Source organism: Musca autumnalis, unplaced genomic scaffold, assembly GCF_047663935.1.
Source record: "Musca autumnalis isolate F117 unplaced genomic scaffold, ASM4766393v1 scaffold_5, whole genome shotgun sequence".
NCBI classification, from domain to species: Eukaryota; Metazoa; Arthropoda; class Insecta; order Diptera; family Muscidae; genus Musca; species Musca autumnalis.
The window spans coordinates 30,033,390-30,056,049 of NW_027412088.1; the positions used below are offsets into that span (position 1 = coordinate 30,033,390).

General features: G+C 37.0%; 1 protein-coding gene across 3 annotated transcripts in view; it reads left to right on the forward strand.

Moving 5' to 3' along the window:
* LOC141405060 (uncharacterized) overlaps positions 1 to 16,051 on the forward strand; it is a 29,572-nt gene extending 13,521 nt beyond the window's left edge. For 2 of the 3 annotated variants that reach the window (XM_073989044.1, XM_073989042.1), the window contains exons 2-3: positions 14,719 to 15,335; positions 15,404 to 16,051. In XM_073989044.1, coding sequence (XP_073845145.1) covers positions 15,130 to 15,335; positions 15,404 to 15,731 — 534 coding nt within the window. In that variant the 5' untranslated portion in view covers positions 14,719 to 15,129 and the 3' untranslated portion in view covers positions 15,732 to 16,051. The remainder of the gene's footprint in view (positions 1 to 14,718; positions 15,336 to 15,403) is intronic. The other variant, XM_073989043.1, reaches the window with a different exon arrangement.
* The last annotated feature ends 6,609 nt before the right edge of the window (positions 16,052 to 22,660 follow it).

Sequence of the window (22,660 nt, forward strand, 5' to 3'; positions counted from 1 at the left end):
ACATAACGATATGGTAACAAGCCCATGAATAAATGCAGGGAGGATATTCGGAAAGTGATGTATTATCTTGGCTTAGGTGACTAACCTCTGAGTTCGGTACCTATTTTGTAGTGATAGATTGTCGCTTTCGCTGAACAACTCTTTTCGTACTCAAAATCATATCGCGATTCAGAACCAAATATTTGCCCCATATTTAAATGTGTTGTAAATTTACTTTATGACAGATACATTACATTTCGAAATTACATTTTTACTACTGTATACAAATATGAATATTAATGTGTATATTAGGGTGGCTAATAAATATCTTACCAACATAATTTGCCGCAGAGCAATTATAAGCAAGGTTAGGTTCAATTACAGCAGTTTCCGCAATAAAGTCAAAGAGACTATAGACTTTATAGGTCAATAGATGCACCTTGTCTTCCAGAATGGGTTAAAGGAAGCATCCCTTCTCTCAGACAGGGTCAATAGATGCACCCTGTCTTTCAGAAAGCGTCAATAGAAGAACCATGACTTTCAAAAAGGGCCAATACAGGCACCCATTTTTTTAGAAATGGTCAATAGAGGCACCCTTTCTTTCAGAAGGGGCCAATAAAGGCACCCTTTTTTACAGAAAGGATCGCTAGAAGCACCCTTTCTTTCAGAAAGGATCACTAGAAGCACCCTTTCCTTCAAAAAGGATGACTAGAAGCACCCTTTCCTTCCGGAAGGATCGATAGAAGCACCCTTTCTCTCAGAAAGGATCACTAGAAGCACCCTTTCTCTCAGAAAGGATCACTAGAAGCACCCTCTCTCTCAGAAAAGGATCACTAGAAGCACCCTTGCTTTTAGAAAGGATATCTAGAAGCACCCTTTCTGTCAGAAAGGATCACTAGAAGCACCCTTTCTTTCAGAAAGGATCACTAGAGGCACCCTTTCTTTCGGAAAGAATCACTAGAAGCACCCCTTCTTTCAGGAAGGATCTCTAGAAGCACCCTTTCTTTCAGAAAGGATCACTAGAAGCACCCATTTTTTCAGAAAGGATCACTAAAAGCACCCATTCTTTCGGAAAGGATCACTAGAAGCACCCCTTCTTTCAGAAAGGATCTCTAGAAGCACCCTTTCTTTCAGAAAGGATCACTAGAAGCACCCATTTTTTCAGAAAGGATCACTAGAAGCACCCTTTCTTTCAGAAATGATCGAGTGAAGCACCGTTTCCATCCGAAAGGATCGATAGAAGCACCCTTTCTTTCAGAAAGGATCACTAGAAGCACCCTTTCTGTCAGAAAGGATCACTAGAAGCACCCTTGCTTTCAAAAAGGATCACTAGAAGCACCCTTTCTGTCAGAAAGGATCACAAGAAGCACCCTTTCTGTCAGAAAGGATCACTAGAAGCACCCTTTCTTTCAGAAAGGATCACTAGAAGCTCCCTTTCTTTCAGAAAGGATCACTAGAAGCACCATTTCTTTCAGAAAGGATCACTAGAAGCACCCTTTATTTCAGAAAGGATCACTAGAAACACCCTTTTTTCAGAAAGGATCACTACAAGCACCCCTTCTTGTAGAAGGATCACTAGAAGCACCCTTTCTTTCAGAAAGGATCGCTAGAAGCACCCTTTCTTTCAAAAATGATCACTTGAAGCACCCTTTCTTTCAGAAAGGATCACTAGAAACACCCTTTCTTTCCAAAAGGATCGATAGAAGCACCCTTTCTTTCCGAAAGGATCTATAGGAGAACCCTTTCTTTCCGGAAGGATCGATAGGAGCACCCTTTCTTTCAGAAAGGATCACTAGAAGCACCCTTTCTTTCAGGAAGGATCACTAGAAGCACACTTTCTTTCAGAAAGGATCACTAGAAGCCCCCTTTCTTTCAGAAAGGATCATTAGAAGCATCTTTCTTTTCGAAAAGATCACTAGAAGCACCCTTTATTTCAGAAAGGATCACTAGAAGCACCTTCTTTCAGAAAGGATCACTAGAAGCACCCTTTCTTTCAGAAAGGATCACTAGAAGTACCCCTTCTTTCCGAAAAGATCGATAGTAGCACCCTTTCTTTCAGAAAGGATCACTAGAAACACCCTTTCTTTCAGAAAGCATCACTAGAAACACCCTTTCTTTCAGAAAGGATCACTAGAAGCACCCTTTCTTTCAGAAAGCATCACTAGAAGCACCCTTTCTTTCAGAAAGGATCACTAGAAGCACCCATTCTTTCCGGATCACTAGAAGCGCCCTTTCTTTCGCTACAAGCACACCATGTTTTCCGCGATCCAGGATCCGTCAAACGTAGCTTGCCACGTGTCCGGGCAGCTCGTCATTTTGCTTGGCTAAGACAACATTCCTGTCATTGATTTCGTTCACAGACCACCCGAATTTAAAGCCTCTGATCACCGTAATTTTCTGAACCATGCCAAATCTGATTGAGCGATGAGGGTTACTGCGATAATTTTTCGGGCATCATCACAGCCGTTCGCTACAGACCAGCATGTCGACTAGGCAAAATAGGACTGAATTTCGTAGCAGAGCCGATGGGACTAGCAAATAAGCGTAGTGAGCTTCACAGTACGAATTCTGAAGATCGAAGATTTAGGGAACTTAAAGCTTCGGTACATAAGAGGCAAGAATAAAGAACGTCCAAGCCAAATTCGTACCAGGTTGCCCTTTTCCTTTTATGCTTTTGTCTGAAATTACTTAAGCCAAAAAGCCAGCCGTTTTCGTACCGAGGTTTTAACTTTTGAAATCAACAGCGGAAAAAGGAGAAGTTCCACCTGAAGCAATGCAACAGTGGTCCAGGATTACGTAAATTGTGGGCAACGGTTAAATCATTCTTGAATCTTGGAAAGAAGGACGATACAATTGCTGTTATTTTTTAATGGCGTGACAGTGACAGATCCGAAGAGGTGCGTGTGTAATTTTATTCAGCAGTTTATAGCGCACGCACTGAGGAGGTACCATCACAATTTACAATGACCGACATTGCAGATGAAAAGCGAAATCATGTAATGCGTTGAACCCATATGGAATCTCAAATGTAATGCTAAAGCAATTGGATGAGCCCAGACATGAGTATTTGACAAGTGTCCTAAATTTACCGTACTAGAAGCCCGGATAGAGACTTCCCTGTAACCGTCTTTGAAACGGATTATCAACTATATGCGTGAACTCCAGTCGCTTGTGGCTCGTCGAAGACCCGTAAATTGCAACGGGGAGTGTCATCTGTGAAATATGCTCCCCTGAAATATATTGGTCGATGAACTTTTGATATTGGGTGCAAAGTTTGATAGCGTGTTCAGGTCGCCAGCTCCAAGCCACTGCTATTTGCGATAAGATCTGAAGTAGAAATAACAGCGTCAAGTTGATGCGGCACTTGGGGTGCTAACAGAGAAACACTGTTGATCTTATATGAAACAGTAGTAAGCCAAAGTTATCGCTTCGCAGTGAAAGAATATTAAAAAATTCCAGAACGCCATCATGAGTACTGCGTCAGGGAATGGACCATCTTAATGAGGAGATGAAGATTTTGCCGCTTCATCAGCACAGCAAGGTGTTGTGGATGCAGCATCTGTTTGGGTGTTACCATATTAAGCATCCATGCCACAATCTTGTGGACAGCCTTCCTCCATTTATTAAGGTACATCAGATGACATCTTCGTGGAATGGATTTTAGACTAGCTGTTATAATGATGACAATTATTGCAAATATAAGCATAATCCATAATAGCTATATTTAACATTACATTACACAAACCCCAAAAGTTTTTGAATACCTCTTTCTCTGCACTGCTAATGTGACTAAAAACTACTCTAATGTAACAAAAGGGGATTTTGCCTAGTCTTAATTTCATTCATTCATTCATGCCACTGACAATAAAATTACTGCCACAAGAGCTGACATCTGGAAAATAAACAGATAATTAAATGATTTCGGAGAACTGTCTGTGCTTTTAATGATCATATACATACATATTTAGGAACACTTTATGTGGCAAAAATGTATTTCCCACAACACTATGTATTCTTGTTGTTGCAGAGACTTTTGCTGCTACCCGTGATAAACGCAATAAATTAAACGAGTTGAGACGAGTTAAGCTGTGTGTGTGTGCTCAGTGTGGAAAATGATGCTCGATGAACTTTATAAAATTAAAATTTCATTAACTTCTCTGTATATTTGCCTGACTGTGTGTGGGGGTGAGGTCATTAATGACCTCAATTACGCACAATGAAGGCGGAATTTTCATATAAAAATATATTTTAATGTATAAAATGTTAACAATAGCGCCATGGTTGGTAAAAAATGAATGAAAGCGTTAAACTCTGTTCTAATGTGGAAATTATGTTCAGAGGTGGGGTATATTTGGAGGATAGAATAAAAAATAAATTAATTTGATATATCAGTCGGCAAAATTAATTGCCTACATCTAAAAACCCTCAAACAACCTAATACTGTACCAAAAATAATTAAAAAATTGGAGTGATGAACCTAAATGTCCTATGAACAGATCCCTTATTTAAAAAAATAACTCCTTTCTTAGGTAGCAAAAGAAGTTTTGATTTCCAGCGAAAACATTTAATTGCTTGTGAGGTTGGTATCACAAACAGCCGGCCTTATTAAGCCACTGTCCAATCCATGCAGCATATCATGCACCAAAAGCACCATAATCCTTCTTATATTGCAAGAATAACACTTGATCGGGTATGTTGGAACATAAGGGTCATTATCGAGAGATTAATGTATAGTAAACTTATAATAAAGACCATTGGTTGATTGGTTTACGTGGTAGCCTCAATTAGTATGTAATTCAGAGATTGTTATTGCATTGTAACGTGTTGGCAGTTAAATCAGGTCTGATGAATTTAGGAATCGCAGAAGGTCTGCCAGATCTACTTCGGTTATCTCGGTGGTATAATGGAGGGACGGTTGTCCAAGAGTTTTGAATCGACGTTGCATGTGTGCATGCAGGAACAGAGGAGTTGCTCAACAGTTTCCTCCTATTCATGGTTTTACATGGTTACTAATTGCCCAGTGACCGGTTAACACTGCAATAAGTCTTGCCAGATTCCGTCAATTTTGGCGGATTATTTGAAGATATCCCCTTTAACTAGCCCCATTGGTGTTGCGAACGACGCGTTTAGCTCGTCTGCTTTTTCGTTCCCAAAAAGTCCCTTATGGCCTGGAATCCAAGTGAGAACTACTCTTGACAGAGGCCCTAGTTTGGCAAATTCTTCCTTACAGTCTTTAACTACCTTTGATGTGACAGAGTTAGATTTTAGTGCAAGAAGCGCTGCTTGATTGGCGACGAAGATTCCTATTGAATTTATTGTGTAATGCTGTAAGAGTTTAGTACAGACCTCCTTTATTGGTATAATCTCCGCTTGAAAAATACTGCAATCCCCAGGCTACTTTGTGAATATAGATATGTTCGCCTGTCCCGAGAAAGCAACAGAGCCGACTCCACATTTCATCTTGACGCCTTCTATGTATACTTTAGTATCATAACCTGTCAGTGATGATCCATTATTCCATTCTTTCTGCTTGGAAATTTGTATAAAAAAGGCGATCAAAAGTCATTGCAGGAGCGCAATAATGAGCAGTAATTGCTTTTTCTTTCGATAGTTTTTGAAGCACACTCTCCACATCAGTCTTGCCGCATTACATGTTCCAGTTGCTTTGATGTGTAAATCTATTGGCAAGATGTGCATCATTATATTGAGGGCTTCAGCCGGACAAGTTCGCATTGCCCCTGTCACCCCGTTGCATGCGGATCTTTATATACTGTATAGTGTTTTTGTATTGTTTTCTTTTCCACTGTTGACGATTTTAGGTTTAAGGCCCCACGGCTTCCAAACAATTTGCGACATGTCTAGTATGCAACGGTTGCTTTGTGAGCACGATGTTCCATGACAGCTTTGAATCTAGGATGACTTCTAGATACTTGGCTTGATCTGATAGGGGTATTTCTTGACCTCGTACTCTTGGAAGATTGGGAATTGCATGTCTGGTCTTTGTAGTGATTAGCACCATCTCAGTTTTCCCTGGATTCACTCCCAGTCCACAACTTGTGGCCCACGTATCTAGTAATCTCAGGGCTCCGCTCATAATGTCACTTATCACGGACAGAAACAAAGACCATAAAGACTACTAAAACCTTAAGCATGAGAGGTATATGAAGGAGTGGCTCTAAGCATTAAGGCTTTACCGAAAAAATACAATAGGACGTTTAACCTATTTTTATCCAATATTATAATTTCAAAAAAATCCAAGAAGTGGCCTTATGGAAAAATTGGATCAAATTTTGGAAGTCATTCCTCTCAAGAGTTATCATCTACCAGCGCTTTGGTTGGCAGCGTAAAATGTTGAGAGGTTTTGGGTCAATATATCAGAAAGGGTTGACTTGGTCATTTTGCAACATTATATAATTTTATGTAATATTACGTTATGCAACGTAATCCGCCAAAGTGGATTTTGAATTCGTAAGCTGTCGTGCTCATCAGTTTAGAGTTTTTGGGATTTTTTATTATTAACTTTCACAAGAAGTTGTACAACTTGCAACGATGACAATTACCAATCACTGGGGACATCATAACTTCTGTAGCCGCTCGCTACACATGTATTGGTAGAATACCTGAAATTAGACCAAATTTCCCAACAGAGGCGAGTGGACTAACAATTAAACGTGATTAGCATATGAACGTACGAACCCTGAAGAAGCAAGAGTCACGGAACATATTCTTGAAGTCAATAGACTAGCAGGCGAACATAAGCGGAAAAAGTGGCTAGACCATCTGAAGTAGAGGTGGGCGCGTGTCGTGCCGTGAGTAGTGCGTGTTCGTGCCTTCCCGAATATCGCCGTGTTTGTGCGTGTCGTGCCGGAATAAATTTTTGGCCGTGCGTCATCGTGTTTTTTTGTTCGACACGATTTTGCACGACACGATTTTGCACGACACGACTAAATTTTTTTGCTAAATTTTTGGGCTCCCTTTAGAAGTCGTGCAAGAGACCATACTAAACAAGAAAATCGAACAAGAATATAAAACCGACCAAAAAATTCACCAACTGTAGTTTTCCCAAATTTATTTTCTTTGTTTTTGTAGTCTGGTACTTTTTGCCGTTTTGTTTTGGAGAGGCCAGAACAAAAAGATGATGTTTGTTTGGCAGTTGTTTTGTTCCTGAGAGAGAAGCAAATACAAAAACAACTCAGCGGGTTAACGCAATATATGTCAATACTGTCGTTGAAAATCAATTGTTTATCTTGCTAAATTTGATATTGAAGACAAGTTGGGAAATTCTGTATTTGTAACCGACAATAGTTCCAACGTTGTTTGGGATTTTAAGAGATTTAAACGTATACCTTGCGCTGGCCACAATTTGAGCTTAGTTATGGATGATGTTGTTGAAAAACATCCTTCTTCGAATTGGGAAAACCGATTGACTGATCAAAAAAGCTTGTAAGATATTTTAAACACTCGGAGCTAAACAACAAATTGTCGAAGACGTTAAAACAAGATATAAGAACACGTTGAATGCTTGAGAGCATATACCAAGTCCAGAATGAGATTAAAAGTATATTGCAGGAAAATAATGAGTTGGATCGTATATCTGACTTAAAGCTAGAACCTCTATTGGGTTTTCTTAAAATATGCAAAGAGTGTTCTCAAAAATTAAGTTCGGAAAAATACCCTACTTTGTACATTTATGCTGTTTGGTCTGAAAAACGTTTGAAAGTTTGTTCAATTGATACCATAGACTCATGAAAGATTTGTAAGCTGAAATGAAAGATTTGAAAGCAATGATTGTTTACATTGCTTAAGCGCTTTGTACCTGCGATGGCACATCTTATACGGATGTTTTTTCCGCCATTTAAGAAGATGATTTTTTTATTAGAAGAAAAAAGAAATGACGTAATAATTAATGTAAAAGCAATGCTACTTGATATACAAAGTGAGAACATAGAGTGTTCTAAACATGAGCAGGAAATTACAATGCCACATTTACACAAATTTTCAGAGTTTTGGATCCATATTTGGCAAAAAGACGAAAAATGGACAAGTCTATAATTTATAAAGAAATTGATACATATTTAGCGAGTGCCGTATATAGCCAGACTGATGTTTTAAACTTTAGAAAGAGTCTAATCTAAAATTTTTAAAACAATTAGCCAGGAACATTTGGCTATACCCGTCAGCTCAGCAACGAGAGAGATTTTTTTCCACATCTGGAAATAATGTTTTTAAATATGAATATGTAAATATTAGTGTATAAGTAATTTTGAAATATGTATATTTTAGAAGTATATATGATAGGTTTTTGAACAAATAATTGTACAAATATATGAATATCTCTTTTTTTGTAATTTCGTGCGTGAGTGTGCGTGTTCGTGCCTTCTCGAAAAACGCCGTGTTTGTGCGTGAAAGTGCATAAAAATTTTGGTTCGTGTTCGTGCATGTTCGTGCCTAATTTTTTAGGCACGCGCCCATCTCTAATCTGAAGCGATGCAACATTGCACTGTAGGTCAAACGGACCATTTTATTGGCCAAAAGTCTTAAAGTTAAAACAAGTATTTGGTTTAAGTTAATATAGCGTTTCTAGATTCAGGGAGAAAAATGGAACAACGTGGGCCAAAAAATTAACCCTTTATGGACCAAATACACAACTGGTAACTTAACCCTTTGGGGACAAAAACTGGAAGGTCTGTTATTTGTCTACAGAATTGAAGGCATCGACGTCCGATAAGTTCAGAAGCTGTTTAGTTGTGTTTCGTTTTAGTTTTAATGTGAATATGCCTTAAAATTATTACCTTGAAAATGCCACATTATGATGTGACATATATTGACTATAACTGTATATATTTATAAAAGATTTGTAAATAATTTGACTTTAGAACACAGCAGAATGCTGTAGACTCCAATTTGGCTAACATTATTTGGTAAGAGGTTTAACCCTGACTTCAAAAAAATCAATATTATGGAAAATATGGTAACCTAAAAAAAAGTTGTATAATTCTTGTCGAGCAAATTTACGCAAAATCACATAAAATTTTTTTGCCGAACGTTGCCGAAACTTTAAAAGCGTACATAACCTCAAACTGTTCTACTTTCTTCGAAAATTCAAAGTTAACACCCATTTAATAACTATGTATACACATAAATGATGATAAGAGGGCATTTTTGATAAATATATATCGAATACTTTCTAATCAAATCGTTACTTATGCTAATATTGTGGTTTTGTTTCACCCTGAACGTATACAAGTAAACATATTTCGTTAACTAGTTATACCCTCAGCCTTTAGGCTAAGGAGGGTATATACACTTTGATACGATGAAAATGTGCCTCATAGAAATAATGGGTTTAGACCCCAAGTATGTTTGGACGAAATGTTTTTCAGACAATTTGGAGTCGATCTAGCCATGTCCGTCCGTCTGTCTGTCTGTCTGTCCTGCTGGCTGGAGCGCACGATAACTCTCGAACGGATGAGCCGATTCGGTTCAAATTTTGGCTTTCGTAATATTTTGCCCAAACTTAGTTTAAGTTCGAAGATGAGCTACATCGGTCCACTCCTTCCAATACCTCCCCCACAAAAGTTCGAAAATGTTCGGAAAGTTTGTGCGCACGATAACTCTTGAGTGGAGTGACCGATTTGGTCCATACTTTGTATAGCGTTAACTTTCTACCAGAGTAATATAAGGTTCCAATATGGTTTCAATAGGTCCACTCCTTCGGGTACCTCCCACACAAAATTTCGGAAAAGTTCAGTTTAGGGCCATCTCTCGAATTGCTTTGATTTTTGTTTTAGCAACTTGTATTCACTGCCCTTCTTACGACGCTATAAGTTTTATCAGGGGCAAGTCCATACTTCCTGAGAAAATAGCATGAAAGTTGCAAAAAACCCATATGGCAGCATGTGAGGTGGTTGAAGCGCAAGATAACTCTCGAACGGATCTGGCGATTTGGTCCAAAATATGGCCATAGTAATATTTTGTCCAAACATAGTTTAAGTTTGAAGATAAGCCATATCGGTCCACTCCTTCAGGTACCTCCCCCACAAAACTTAAAAAATGTTCGGAAAAATTGTTCGTACGGCAACTCTTGAAGGGAGTGGCCGAATTGGTCTATACTTTATACATCTTAATATATCTACCAGATATAAATCAGGTTCAAATATGGACTATATTTGTCCACTCCATCCGGTACCTCCCACACAAAATTTCGGATAAGTTCACTTGAAGACCTGATATCGAATCACTTTGATTTTTGTTGCAGCAACTTGCATTCGCTGCGTTAATTACGATGGTAAAAGTTGTTTTAGGGGCAAATCCATACTTCTTGAGCAAACCCCCTATGGCACCATATGTTGTGGCTGGAGATCCACTTCCATAACGGTCAATGTCGATCCATTCCTTTTAGTATCTCCTCCGCAAAACTTTAGATCTTTAATCCTAATCAACATTTTTGTCGGTTCAAACGCCCAACATTAAATACATACGTATTTTGGGAAAAAATTGTTTCAATATACACAGGCTGAGGGTATATCTCTGTCGGCAAAGCCGACTGATACGTTTTTACTTGTTTTTAAAGATATTTGGATAATACATATTTGGCAGCCTGTCATGTAACGGTATAATTTCTCATACAAAAACAAAATTTAGTTCTATTATATTTGAAGTGTTTCTTACAAGAAAGTAACACAAAATAAGTGAAAATACAAAGTGCGAAATTTGACTTTTGGCCAGTAAAATGGTCTGTTTGACCTATAGTGCATTGGTACAGGACTAAGTAAATTGTTAACAACGATTAAGTCACCCTCGAATCAGGGAAAGAAGGATGATAGAACGGCTGTTACATTCAACGGCGGGACAGTGGCCGATCCAAACAGGTGCGCGTGTTATTTTAACCGAAAGTTTATATGGCTCCTCGATGGGTGTACAGCATCGTATAAGCATCATTCCAGTTGAGGAGGTAACACCATATTTTACGACATTGCAGACGTCATCCGAAGCTCGAAATCATCCAAAGCGTTGGCCCCCACACGGAATCTCAATGGTAATTTTTAATCAACTGTATGAACCCGAAATAGAGTTTTTCAATTGATCGTTAGCCACTCAGCATGTATTCCGGAAATTGCACAATATCACATCATCAGTACACGCCATATCCACAGTTAGGCACTGAACTAAAACGGTCCGTGCGACCGAAGAGTTATGGTGGCTCTTGACCTAATAAAGGCTTTTGATACCTTGAACCAGCCATGTTTGAAACGTTGGAATTCAGAATTTGTGGAATTTTTGAACTTTTGTGGGGGAGGTACCGGAAGGAGCGGACCGATATAACCAATCTTCGAACTTAAGCTAAGTTTAGACAAAATATTGCGAAAGCCACATTTTGGACCAAATCGGTTAATCCGTTCGAGAGTTATTGTGCGCTCCAGCCAGCCAGACAAACAGACGCACGGACATGGCTAAATCAACTCCAAACTGTCTGAAACGGACTTCGTCCAAACATACTTGGGGTTTAAAACCATTATTTCGATGAGGAACATTTTGCCCGTATCAAAGTGTATATGGTAAATAACAAAAATGTTTTGCAATCGATGAATCCGAGTTTCACCCTTTCAGAATTCGCGAACTGTTAACATATTCTATAAAGTATGACTACATTTCTTTAAAATTAAGTGTTTTAGGAGGGATCCCATAATGTCGACCATTAAAATTAATTTTTGTGGAAGCTGTGTTGGCATCAATGTAGAAAAATGGGTTGAAGCCAACAAGTTTTTTTATGTTCCCATGCGATTTTTGACTTAACCTTACATTTTATAGACCTATTCCCAAAAAATGGATCACAGAATACTCCATGGGCAATAAGATAGCTGTGTATGATTTTTCGATATATCCACAGCATCCACCTAAAATTGATGCTGACATTTTGAAGCCGGAATTTCGGGGTTTTTTGAATTTTTCTAATAATCCGGACGCGCAAGAAGATAATATTTCAAACTCATAACACGATTATAGAACTCGTGATTTTACGTCGTTTGGTGCATATCTCATAAATGTGCTCCTTACAGCATCCTAGTAATTGGAGTCGAAAGGCCAACATTTCATGCGTGAATTTTCTTACAAAACATATTTTTTGCGTGTAAAATTTACAACTGTCATTCAATTTCCTTTGAAACCCGCGTGATTTTAGTTTTTTTACGCGACGGTTCTAATGAAGCCTTCCGCGATCGAATTCATCTACTAAAACCGCGGATATAGATACCTTGAAAATCGGAAAATCAGCAAAAATATATTTTGACAAATCCGCGTACTAAACCGCGATTTTCTTTAAAATTTTTTACATTAATGGAATCCTTTACTCGCGATTATAATATTTGCGAATACACGTGTCATAAAAAACAGAGATACGCGAGTAATATGGTTATTTCGCCAAAAATTGAATGTGGTGGCACATCCGCGGTTTTTGAAGAATCTATTTGAAATAGGTGTATATTGACGTATTTTTGATGGGCGCTGATGAAACCGGATGCGCATCAAAATCGTATGCACATTGCGCGACTTTTACCAACTTTAAGGTTTTTTGCAGTGCATCATGCAACTGGCGGCACACAATGGCCGCTGAGTGAAACGTCGAAATATGCATAAATATTGAAAGAGGTTGATTCGCTTTATCCAAAATCGGATGCGCATCAACCGACTTTAAATAATTCGCGAATAATAGGCTTTTTAATTTCCACATTTTTTGAATGATTGTAATTTCAATATTACTCTTAATTTCCTATCCATATACGTTGTCACAGTAAGCAGTTAAGCTTTCACTATGGTAAACCATATATTTTGATAAAGTTTTAGCAGAATACTTTAATTTATGTATTAGATTTTATCGAAATAGTTGGATAACTCTCAAATATTTTTTTTCTAATTTTTCGAAACAAACCAAAAAATATATTTGTAACAATGAGTTGTTTCTCTTTTGTTGTTGTTATAATATGCAATTTATAAAGCCAATGTTTATAATTTTGGTTTCTCATTTTTTTACGCGTTGTCTAGTTTCTGTACGTATTTTTAATTTAGTTTTTAGAGGTTCATACGGACTCTGAGTTAGTATAATTTGAATTTATTGCCAGATTTTTTTTTAATTTTTTTGATTTTCCGCGAAAATAAAAACACTATTTGGAAATTTTGGTGCATCAAATGCTGTTACTGATATATGCTTACATTTTCTCAATATAAAAAATAAGAAATTTTAAAATATTTTTTCTTTATAAGAGGATAAAACCCGCTATAACTTTTGCGCGCATCGGCCAATTTCGTGAACGCGAGCAGATTTGAAACCAGATTTTTTTCCTTTAACTCTAAACCAAAAATCGTAGATTTGCTCGCGAAAAAATTTTTTAATTTTTTCAAATGGAATTGCAAAGGAATTTTGTTATTTGCCATATACCCTCGTTAGCATATATGCTGAGGGTATAAAAATAACAACAGTAGGGCTAAGTGGACTCTGAATTGTCTGAAACTGATTTCGTCCGAATATAATTGGGATCCAAAACCATTATTTCGTATCAGAATGTCTATAACGCCTTAGCACGATTGCTGGGGGAATAAAAGTAACATTCGATAGCGTGTTTCAATATAAAATATTCATGCAATCGCTAGCGGTATCGTGATTTGCCAGATCTAAATCTCATAAGCGACTGATATAGGAGGCCGCTTTTTGATGCTCCCTCTACCGCCTTTTGATGTTCCCTCTATGCGGTTCAGTGTCATATCGCTGGCGATACCTCTGGGCGTCCATGCCGTCCATAAATATGTTTGCATCGTATTAGATAACTTAAGAGGCGTTTTCTGACGTAGACTATGATATAAAGTTCCCTCTCCCAACATTGTTAAAATATCCATCCAGCTTTATTTTTAATTGTTCCACAAACATCCCACTAGGGACAAGGGAGACTTCTCTCATATCAATGAGTGTACCCCGATTCATATTAGCTCAAAGATATGGGACCTACAGTTTATCGCCGAGTCCGAACGGCGTGTCTAAGACACCCCTTTTGTAGAGAAGTTTTACATGGCTGAAATACTCAGGAAATGTCGCAAACATTACTGAGGGGTGTTTTTTCCTGCTTAGCTTGGCAGCACCTAATCTTCAATCATTTTCTATGTTCCAATATTTTCTATTCCCGGAGATATCAAAATTAAATGAAACTCGGCTATAGCAGGAGGATGGTTGCATATATTTAGTGTATACCTTCCGTCAGCCTCGTCGATATTTGTAATAAAATAATTCTGCAGGTTTCCAAAGTGATGTCTAGATGACTGCTGACTGACTTTAAAAGGACTGTTTTTAGAGCTTGCAAGCTCTCAACAAACTGATCCTTTAATTTTGCTGCAGCTGGAAGAGGCAATAGTGTTAATATAAATAGATTATTCGAAAGTCAGGTGTTCAGCTCTACATACCCTCATCGGCTTTCTGATGGTTAATCTATCTTTCAATGGTTGTCTGAGGATCCATTTATTTCTCTCTGTTAAGTAGATTTTAGCTTATTCCGATAGTCCACACCTTGCAGAATGCTTGCATGACCCACGTTTAAACTATGCCAAGTCTAACGGCGCCCTTAAGTTAGTACGAGACAGTGGATTTTTAAGGGTTTATTATTTTTGGTACAAATCGAAATAAAATCCTCGAGCACATTTTCTTTAACCAAATTAGGCAACTTATTAAGATCTTCTTCATTTGTTTTCTTTCAGCGTGTGCCCCTGGTGGGTCTCCCCCGACATCTGTTTAATTTACTTAAACTTACTTAAGTTTCAACACTACATAAAATTCAAATGATTTAGATAAAACAACAACAATGCACAAAATTCCCAGAGATCAAGTTAATAAAATTTTGTTTATTTAAGAGAGAGACATATACCAAACAACAACTCTTACCAAGGCACTGCAAGAGTTGCGGCCAGTTGCGATTTTGCCACAATTCTCCCCGAAAAAAACAAACAATTGAATTAAAAACGGCATGTAAACACAAAACAATTTCCCCCAAAAAATAATTAGTTTAGTTTATAAATTCTACACTACGTAGCTCGCGCAGACGAAAGAACGAAACGAAAGTAAGCGGCAAGAATCAAACATCTATCAAATCGAGCAAGTAAATAGCAAATATGGTGGCAGTTGAAGATTATATTATAGATGTAAATCAAATAGATCCTCCGCCACTTGTCAAGCCAATTGAATTGAAAAACATTGGTTACTTGCAAAAAATACCAACACATATTGATTGTCCAGCATGTGGAGATGTGGGTATGAGCGTGGTGCGTTTGGAGGCGGTGACATGTTTGCAAAAGTTTCTCAAAGTCACCAATTGGTGGTAAGTTTAGTAACATGGAAAATGTGGCAAATTTCAAAATGTAATATTGGTTTGTTTTTTATCCTTAGTAAAACTGCCGAAAGCCGTTATGACATCAACCATTATTGTAATAACTGTGGCTGTTACATTGGCCGTTATGTTGCCATTGGTTGCACAGAACGTTGTTTATCAAAGCAGGCTCGCAAAAAGGCTGCTTCCGATAACCTGACATTGCGTAAAGAATCCAAAAATTGTGCCCAAAAACTGCAAGAGTCACGCGAAAGAGTTTTAGCCAATATGGCCAAGGAAAGAACTGAACGAGAACAAAAATCAAAGGAAAACGCAGTGAAAAATGAAAAGGAAAACGAAAAGAATGATAAGGATAATAAGATTGATTCAGCAACCAAAGTAGACTAAACAATGAAAATATTTATTTTTTTATATTCAATCTCAAATATTCCTAAACAAAATCATAATATATATACATTAGGGTTAGTCATTTTTTAATTTTTTTTCGAATATCAAAAATCTGTGGAAATGGCATGTAGGGCAGGCAAAAATAATAAGAATTGCGTTTTTACTTTTTCGAAATTGTGAAAAAACGTTCCGCACAAAATGCAATTACTTTAGCTAAAAACAAACTATGTTAGTTTACTTTTTTTTAATTTTTAAATTTGAGAAATTTTTTTCTGCAATAGTTGTTCTTGGAAATAATTTTTTTTTAGTTGGTTTTAGTGCACCGATTTCAAATATGCAATTTGATCAAAAATCTGTCACATAGTTTTTTTAAACGAGTTGCTCTAATAAAAGTTTGTAGCTTAAAAACTAAATGACAGATTTTTGATCAAATTGCATATTTGAAATCGGTGCACTAAAACCAACTAAAAAAAATTATTTCCAAGAACAACTATTGCAGAAAAAAATTTCTCAAATTTAAAAATTAAAAAAAAGTAAACTAACAAAGTTTGTTTTTAGCTAAAGTAATTGCATTTTGTGCGGAACGTTTTTTCACAATTTCGAAAAAGTAAAAACGCAATTCTGCTTGTTTTTGCCTGCCCTATATGCTATTTCCACAGATTTTGAATCTAAAAAAAATGACTAACCCTAATGTACATATGTATGTAGATAAATTAAAAATAGCATTTTTTTATTAAACCAATTTCTTCACAAAATGTTTGTTTATATTTTCTAATCGGTCCCTGATGACGTATGATTGACGGCAAAACGCATACTGGATAATGAAAAACAGATGATGGCAATCTAATTATTGAAGTGGTTTTCTTTTTTTTCGCAAATTGCATTAATGTTTTTATACCCTCAGCCTTTAGGTTATGAAGGGTATATACACTTTCATACGGGCAAAATGTGCCTCATCGAAATAATGGTTTTAGACCCCAAGTATGTTTGGACGAAATGTGTTTCAGACAATTTGGAGTCGATTGAGCAATGTCCGTCCGTCCGTCTGTCTGTCTGGCTGGCTGGAGCGCACGATAACTCTCGAACGGATGAACCGATTCGGTCCAAATTTTGGCTTTCGTAATATTTTGCCCAAACTTAGTTTAAGTTCGAAGATGAGCTATATCGGTCCACTCCTTCCGGTACCTCCCCCACAAAAGTTCGAAAATGTTCGGAAAATTTGTGCGCACGATAACTCTTGAAGGGAGTAACCGATATGGTCCATACTTTGCCCATCGTGGAGCGTGTACCAGACTTAGATCAGGTTTTAATATGGACTCAATTGGTCCACTCCGTCGTGTACCTCCCACACAAAAATTTGGAAAAGTTCAGTTTAGGACCATATCTCGAATCGCTTTGATTTTTGCTTTAGCAACTTGTATTCACTGCCCTCCATACGACGGTATAAGTTTCATCAGGGGCAAGTCCACACTTCCTGAGAAAATAGCCTGAAAGTTGCAAAAAACCCCTATGACACCGTGTGAGGAGGTTGGAGGGCAAAATAACTCTCGAACAGGTCTGCCGATTCGGTCCAAAGTTTGGTCTTAGTAATATTTTGTCAAAACATAGTTTAAGTTCGAAGATAAGCCATATCGGTCCACTCCTTCAGGTACCTCCCCCACAAAAGTTCAAAAATGTTCGGTAAAATTGTGCGTACGATAACACTTAAAGAGAGTGGCCGAATTGGACCATACTTTACACATCTTAATATATCTACCAGATATAGATCAGGTTCAAATATGGACTATATTTGTCCACTCCATCCGGTACCTCCCACACAAAATTTCGGATACATGTTCACTTTAAGACCTGCTTTCGAATCACTTTGATTTTTGTTGAAGCAACTTGCATTCGCTGCCTCAATTGCGATGGTAAAAGTTGTTTCAGGGGCAAGTCCATACTTCTTGAGCAAACATCCCTGAAGTTGTATAAAACCCCTATGGTACCATATGTAGTGGCTGGAGATCCATTATTTTTAGTATCTCCTCCGCAAAACTTTTGATCTCTAATCCTAATCAACATTTTTGTCAGTTCAAACGCCCAAAATTCCCTAAATACATGCGTTTTTTTTGGGAAAAAATTGTTTCAATATACACAGGCTGAGGGCATATCTCTGTCGGCCAAGCAGACTGATACTTTTTTACTTGTTAAAATACATTAGTATTAATTTATATATTTAAATTTAATTTATGTACTCTGCTACAGAACCTGAAAGAATTTCCTATTTTAAAATTTAATTTTTTTAAATTATATTTCCTCAGATACTAAATTTAAGTGATATTGCAGCTTTAGTGGATTAGAACTTTTAGTGAGCAAATGGAACAAAGTTTCGTATTCGCATATATAATAATTTTTACCTGACCCGTACCGTCCGTTTGATACGTCTTTTTGAATTAAAATTGCGTCTGTAAAAATATCTCTGTTCCAAAACTAAAATTTTTTACACATTTTACCACTTTTACACATTTTGCGTTCCCTTGCCCACAATCTATATGAAAATCGTTTATAACTTTTACGACTTTTACTACTTTTACCATTTTGTAAAAACGCGAACGGGCCAAATGTGTGTTTATACCCTAAGCATTTATGCTAACGAGGGTATATGGTAAATTTCAAATTTCTTTTGCAATTCCATTGGAAGAAATGTTAAAAAAAATTTTCCGAGCACATCCGCAATTTTTGGAACATAGATTAAGAAAAAAATCGTGGTTTTAAATCTGTTCGCGTTCACAAAATTGGATGCTGCGCTCCAAAGTTATGGGCGGTTTTATTCCCTTTTAAAGAACAAATATTTAAAAATTCCGTTTTTGCTGTAATAAGAAAATGTATATATAAAGCGTTAACAGCATTTAATATCTATCCGTAGATGCCTAAATATTTACTAAATGTATTTCTATTTTCTTTTGTTTTAGTATTGTTCGGCTACAGGCTTTTTTAATAAAAGACTTGATGTTCTATGTTTTCAAGTTTTCTTTATTTCCAATATTTCGATTGGAGTCTCCAATCATCTTCAGGGAACTACAATAATTGCACATTACAAAAGGTTTGCTTAAGAGGAATAAAAATAAAAACTTACTTAAAGGAAGTAATGGATGTTTACTGCCCAAAACACTTTCTTTAACTAAAGTTTTGTGAATCTGTATTTATTTACTAAGTGTCTGTAACTTTGAGCGCAATTGTCAGTGTCTGTTTTATAGTTTAATCGTTTGTTTGTAGGTGTGTTGATTATGTGTAGCATCTCGAGAGTGAAGCGTTTGTGATAGTTTTTCTCTTGAGCTAATATTTTGACGTCATCGAAATCAGGGACGTGTCCTGTGAGGGTGCAGTGCGCCGCTAGCGCAGTTTTTTGCTCCAGGGGTTTGTTCCGGGATTTATGGTCAGATTTATGTGATGATGTTCTGGTCTATTTTCGCGGAAAATCAATAAATACTGAAAAAATCTTGAAGTAAATCTAATTTATTCTAATTTAGAGTCCAAATAAAACTCGAAAAAAATAAATTAAAAATAGGTACAGATTCTAGACAACGCGTAGAAAAATATGAGACCAAAATTTTAACGATAGGATTAATAACTGACATATTACAGCAACAACAAAAGACGAAAACTTATTGTTGGAATATTATTTCAAAAATATATTTTTTTGTTTAATACGAAAAATAGAAAAAACATTTTTAGGAGTTATTCTACTATTTCGCTAAATTTCGGTGCAAGGACTGACGGACTTCGCTGAAGCTTCTTCAGGAAAAATGCGATGACAAACCCGAAAGTGTATTTGCTTACTTTGATAAACAATAGGATTATGAAATAGAAAGTAATATTGAAATTACAACCAAAGAAAAAACATAAAAGTTAAAAAAACGTATAATGCGCGAATTCGTTAAAATCAGTTAAGGCGCATATGCTTTTCATATACAGAGAGTGCGTCTCTATCAATATGTAGGGATTTTTCCACTTTTCATCCAGCGGCCAAAGTGTGCCGTCAGCTGCATCTTACTGTTCAAAAAACCTTTATGTGGGTAAAAATTGCGCGATGTACATAAGATTATAAGGCGCATCCGATTTCAGTGACCGCCTATAAAAAATACGTCATTATAACAAAATTTAAACAAATTCGTCAAGAACCGCGGATGTGCTACCAAATTCTATTTTATACGAAATACGAATATTACTCCAGAATCTCGGTAATGTATGCCACACGGTTTTGGAAAATAATATAATCGCGTATAAAGGATTCCATTTATGTAAAAATAACCAAAGAAAATCGCGGTTCAATGCGCGGAATCATCAAAATATAATTTTGCAAAATTTCCTACTTTCAAGGTATCTATATCCGCCGTTTTAGTGGATGGATTTGAAAGCGAAAGGGTTCATTAGATCCGGCGCGTAAAAAAACTAAAATCACGCGGGGTTCAGGGGTACCTGAGTCACAGTTGTAAATTTTGAAGCCAAAAAATAGGTTTTTTAAGAAAATTTACGCACCAAAATTTCGACGTTGGACTTCTATTACTAGGAAGCTGTATGAAGCACACTCATGAGATATACATCAAACGACGTGGAATCACGAGTTCTACAATCCAATAAATAGTTTGGGTAATTATCTGGTTGCGCCCTCCAACTATAAGAAAAATTCAAAAAACCCAGATTTCAAAACTTCAAAATGTCAGCATCGATTTTAGGGGGATGCAGTGTATATATCGAAAAGTCATACATTAGAACCATATTGCCCAAGGGGTATTCTTCAATTCTTTCGTTGGGCTCAGGTCTGAATTTTCCCCGGTTTGACCAGAAATCAAGAAATTACACAAAAAAACTTGTAAACTTCAACACATTTTTAGCAATTTTTTAATATTACCACCAACACAGCTTCCACATAAATTATTTGTTATGGTTCATTTTATGCGACCCCGGCTAAAACACTTCAATTAATTTAAATATATTCATATTGTATAAAATATATTGACAGTTCGCGACTTATTAAATGGTGAACCTCAACTTCAACGATTGTAAAACATTTTTGAATATTACCATATACATTTTCATACGGGCAAAATTTGCCTCACCGAAATAATGGTTTTAGATCCCAAGTATGTTTGGACGAATTCCGTTTCAGACAATTTGGAGTTGATTGAGACTTTTCGGTCCGTCTGTCTGTCTGGCTGGATCGCACGATAACTCTCCAACCGATTCGGTCTAACATTAAGCTTTCGTAATATTTATACCCTATACCACAATGTGGAAAAGGGTATAATAAGTTTGTTTTCCCAAAAATTCATGTAACGCCGCGAAATATTCGTCGTAGACCCCTCATGTGGTATACCAAACTTCATATCTCGACGAGATAAAGCGATTTAGCGATGTGTGTCCGTCCGTCCGTCCGTCCGTCTGTCCGTCCATTAAAAATTGTAATCAAGCTAGAGGCCGCAATTATGGACCGATTGTCACGAAATTTAGTATGGAGGTCGGGTTTGGACCAGAATAGAACTGATTAGTTTTTGGCGATGATCGTGAAATGTTAAAGGGATGAAATGGACCAAAAACAAAATTTTTGCTCGATTTTGTAGCCGCTCTGTAGGTCGCAATAATAGTCCGATCGGCGCGAAATTTTAAACGTAGTTTTGGTTTGAGATGAAGAAGTAGCGTGCAAGTCAACGGTATGATCGGATAATATTTAGCGGGTTAAATTGATCAAAACTTTTGTGTGAAAATTGGTAAAATTTCTAATGCACATCTTATAACTTTATCCCAAGAAGACGCGTTTAGTGGTATAGGGTATCACATGGTCGGCCCCGTCCGACTATAGTCTGTTCTTACTTGTTTTTCTTAACTTAGTTTAAGTTCGAATATGGGTTATATCGGTCCACTCCTTCCGGTACCTCCCCACAAAAGTTCGAAAATGTTCAGATAATGTCCATACTTCCTAAGAAAATAGCCTGGAAGGTGCAAAAAAACCTTATGACAATGTGTTTAATGATTGGAGCGCAAGATAACTCTCGAACGGATCTGCTGATTCGATCCAAAATTTGGCCTTCGTAATATCTTGTTCAAAATTAGTTTACGTTCGAAGATAAGCCATATCGGTCCACTCTTTCAGGTACATCCTCCAAAATTGTATAATTGTAAGCACAATATCTCTTGAAGGAATTGACCAATTGGGTCCATACTTTACACATCCTAAGTTCAAAGATGGATATCGGTCCACTCGTTTGGGTACCCCTCCATCTAAAGTTTAAACTAATTCGGAGCAAAACAGTTAATGCCTTGTTATACCCTCAGGGCGAAATCAGTGTCAGACGATTTAGTCCTGTCCGTCTGTCTGTCTTTCTGCCTATTTGGAACCCACGATAACTCTCGAACGCATAACCGATTCAAGTTTTGTACACATTAATATTTTCACCATAATTAGTATAACACTGTGCAACATTTTTAAGGTGATCTTGTGCAAACAATTCGAACTGAGGATTTTTTGAAAGTACAGACCCAAACGACAAGAAACCCTAGTTGTGTTTTGTTGTGTCAGATCCAGATCGGATTTTATGGCCCCATCTATACATGGTTAAATATTGAGTTTTTAAAGAAATTCGGGGCTATATCTCTGAAACCAATGAGAATCTTCCTCTGACCTCTGAAGCAAATTTGTAGATAATGACAAGAATAGAATACTTGGAGAAATAATAAACTCGAAAAACTACATTTATTGCCTCAAATTTCAAAATATATGCAAAAATTCCACAATTTTTATACATTTCGCACCGTATCTTCAAAACTGATAATTTTTTCTGAATAGTTTCTTTTGGGAAAATATTCCCTGGAATGTAGTACACAACTCTTCGGAACATGTCATTGTTGTATAGAGGCAGTTTACAACAGTGACATGTTCCGTTGTTTTCAGT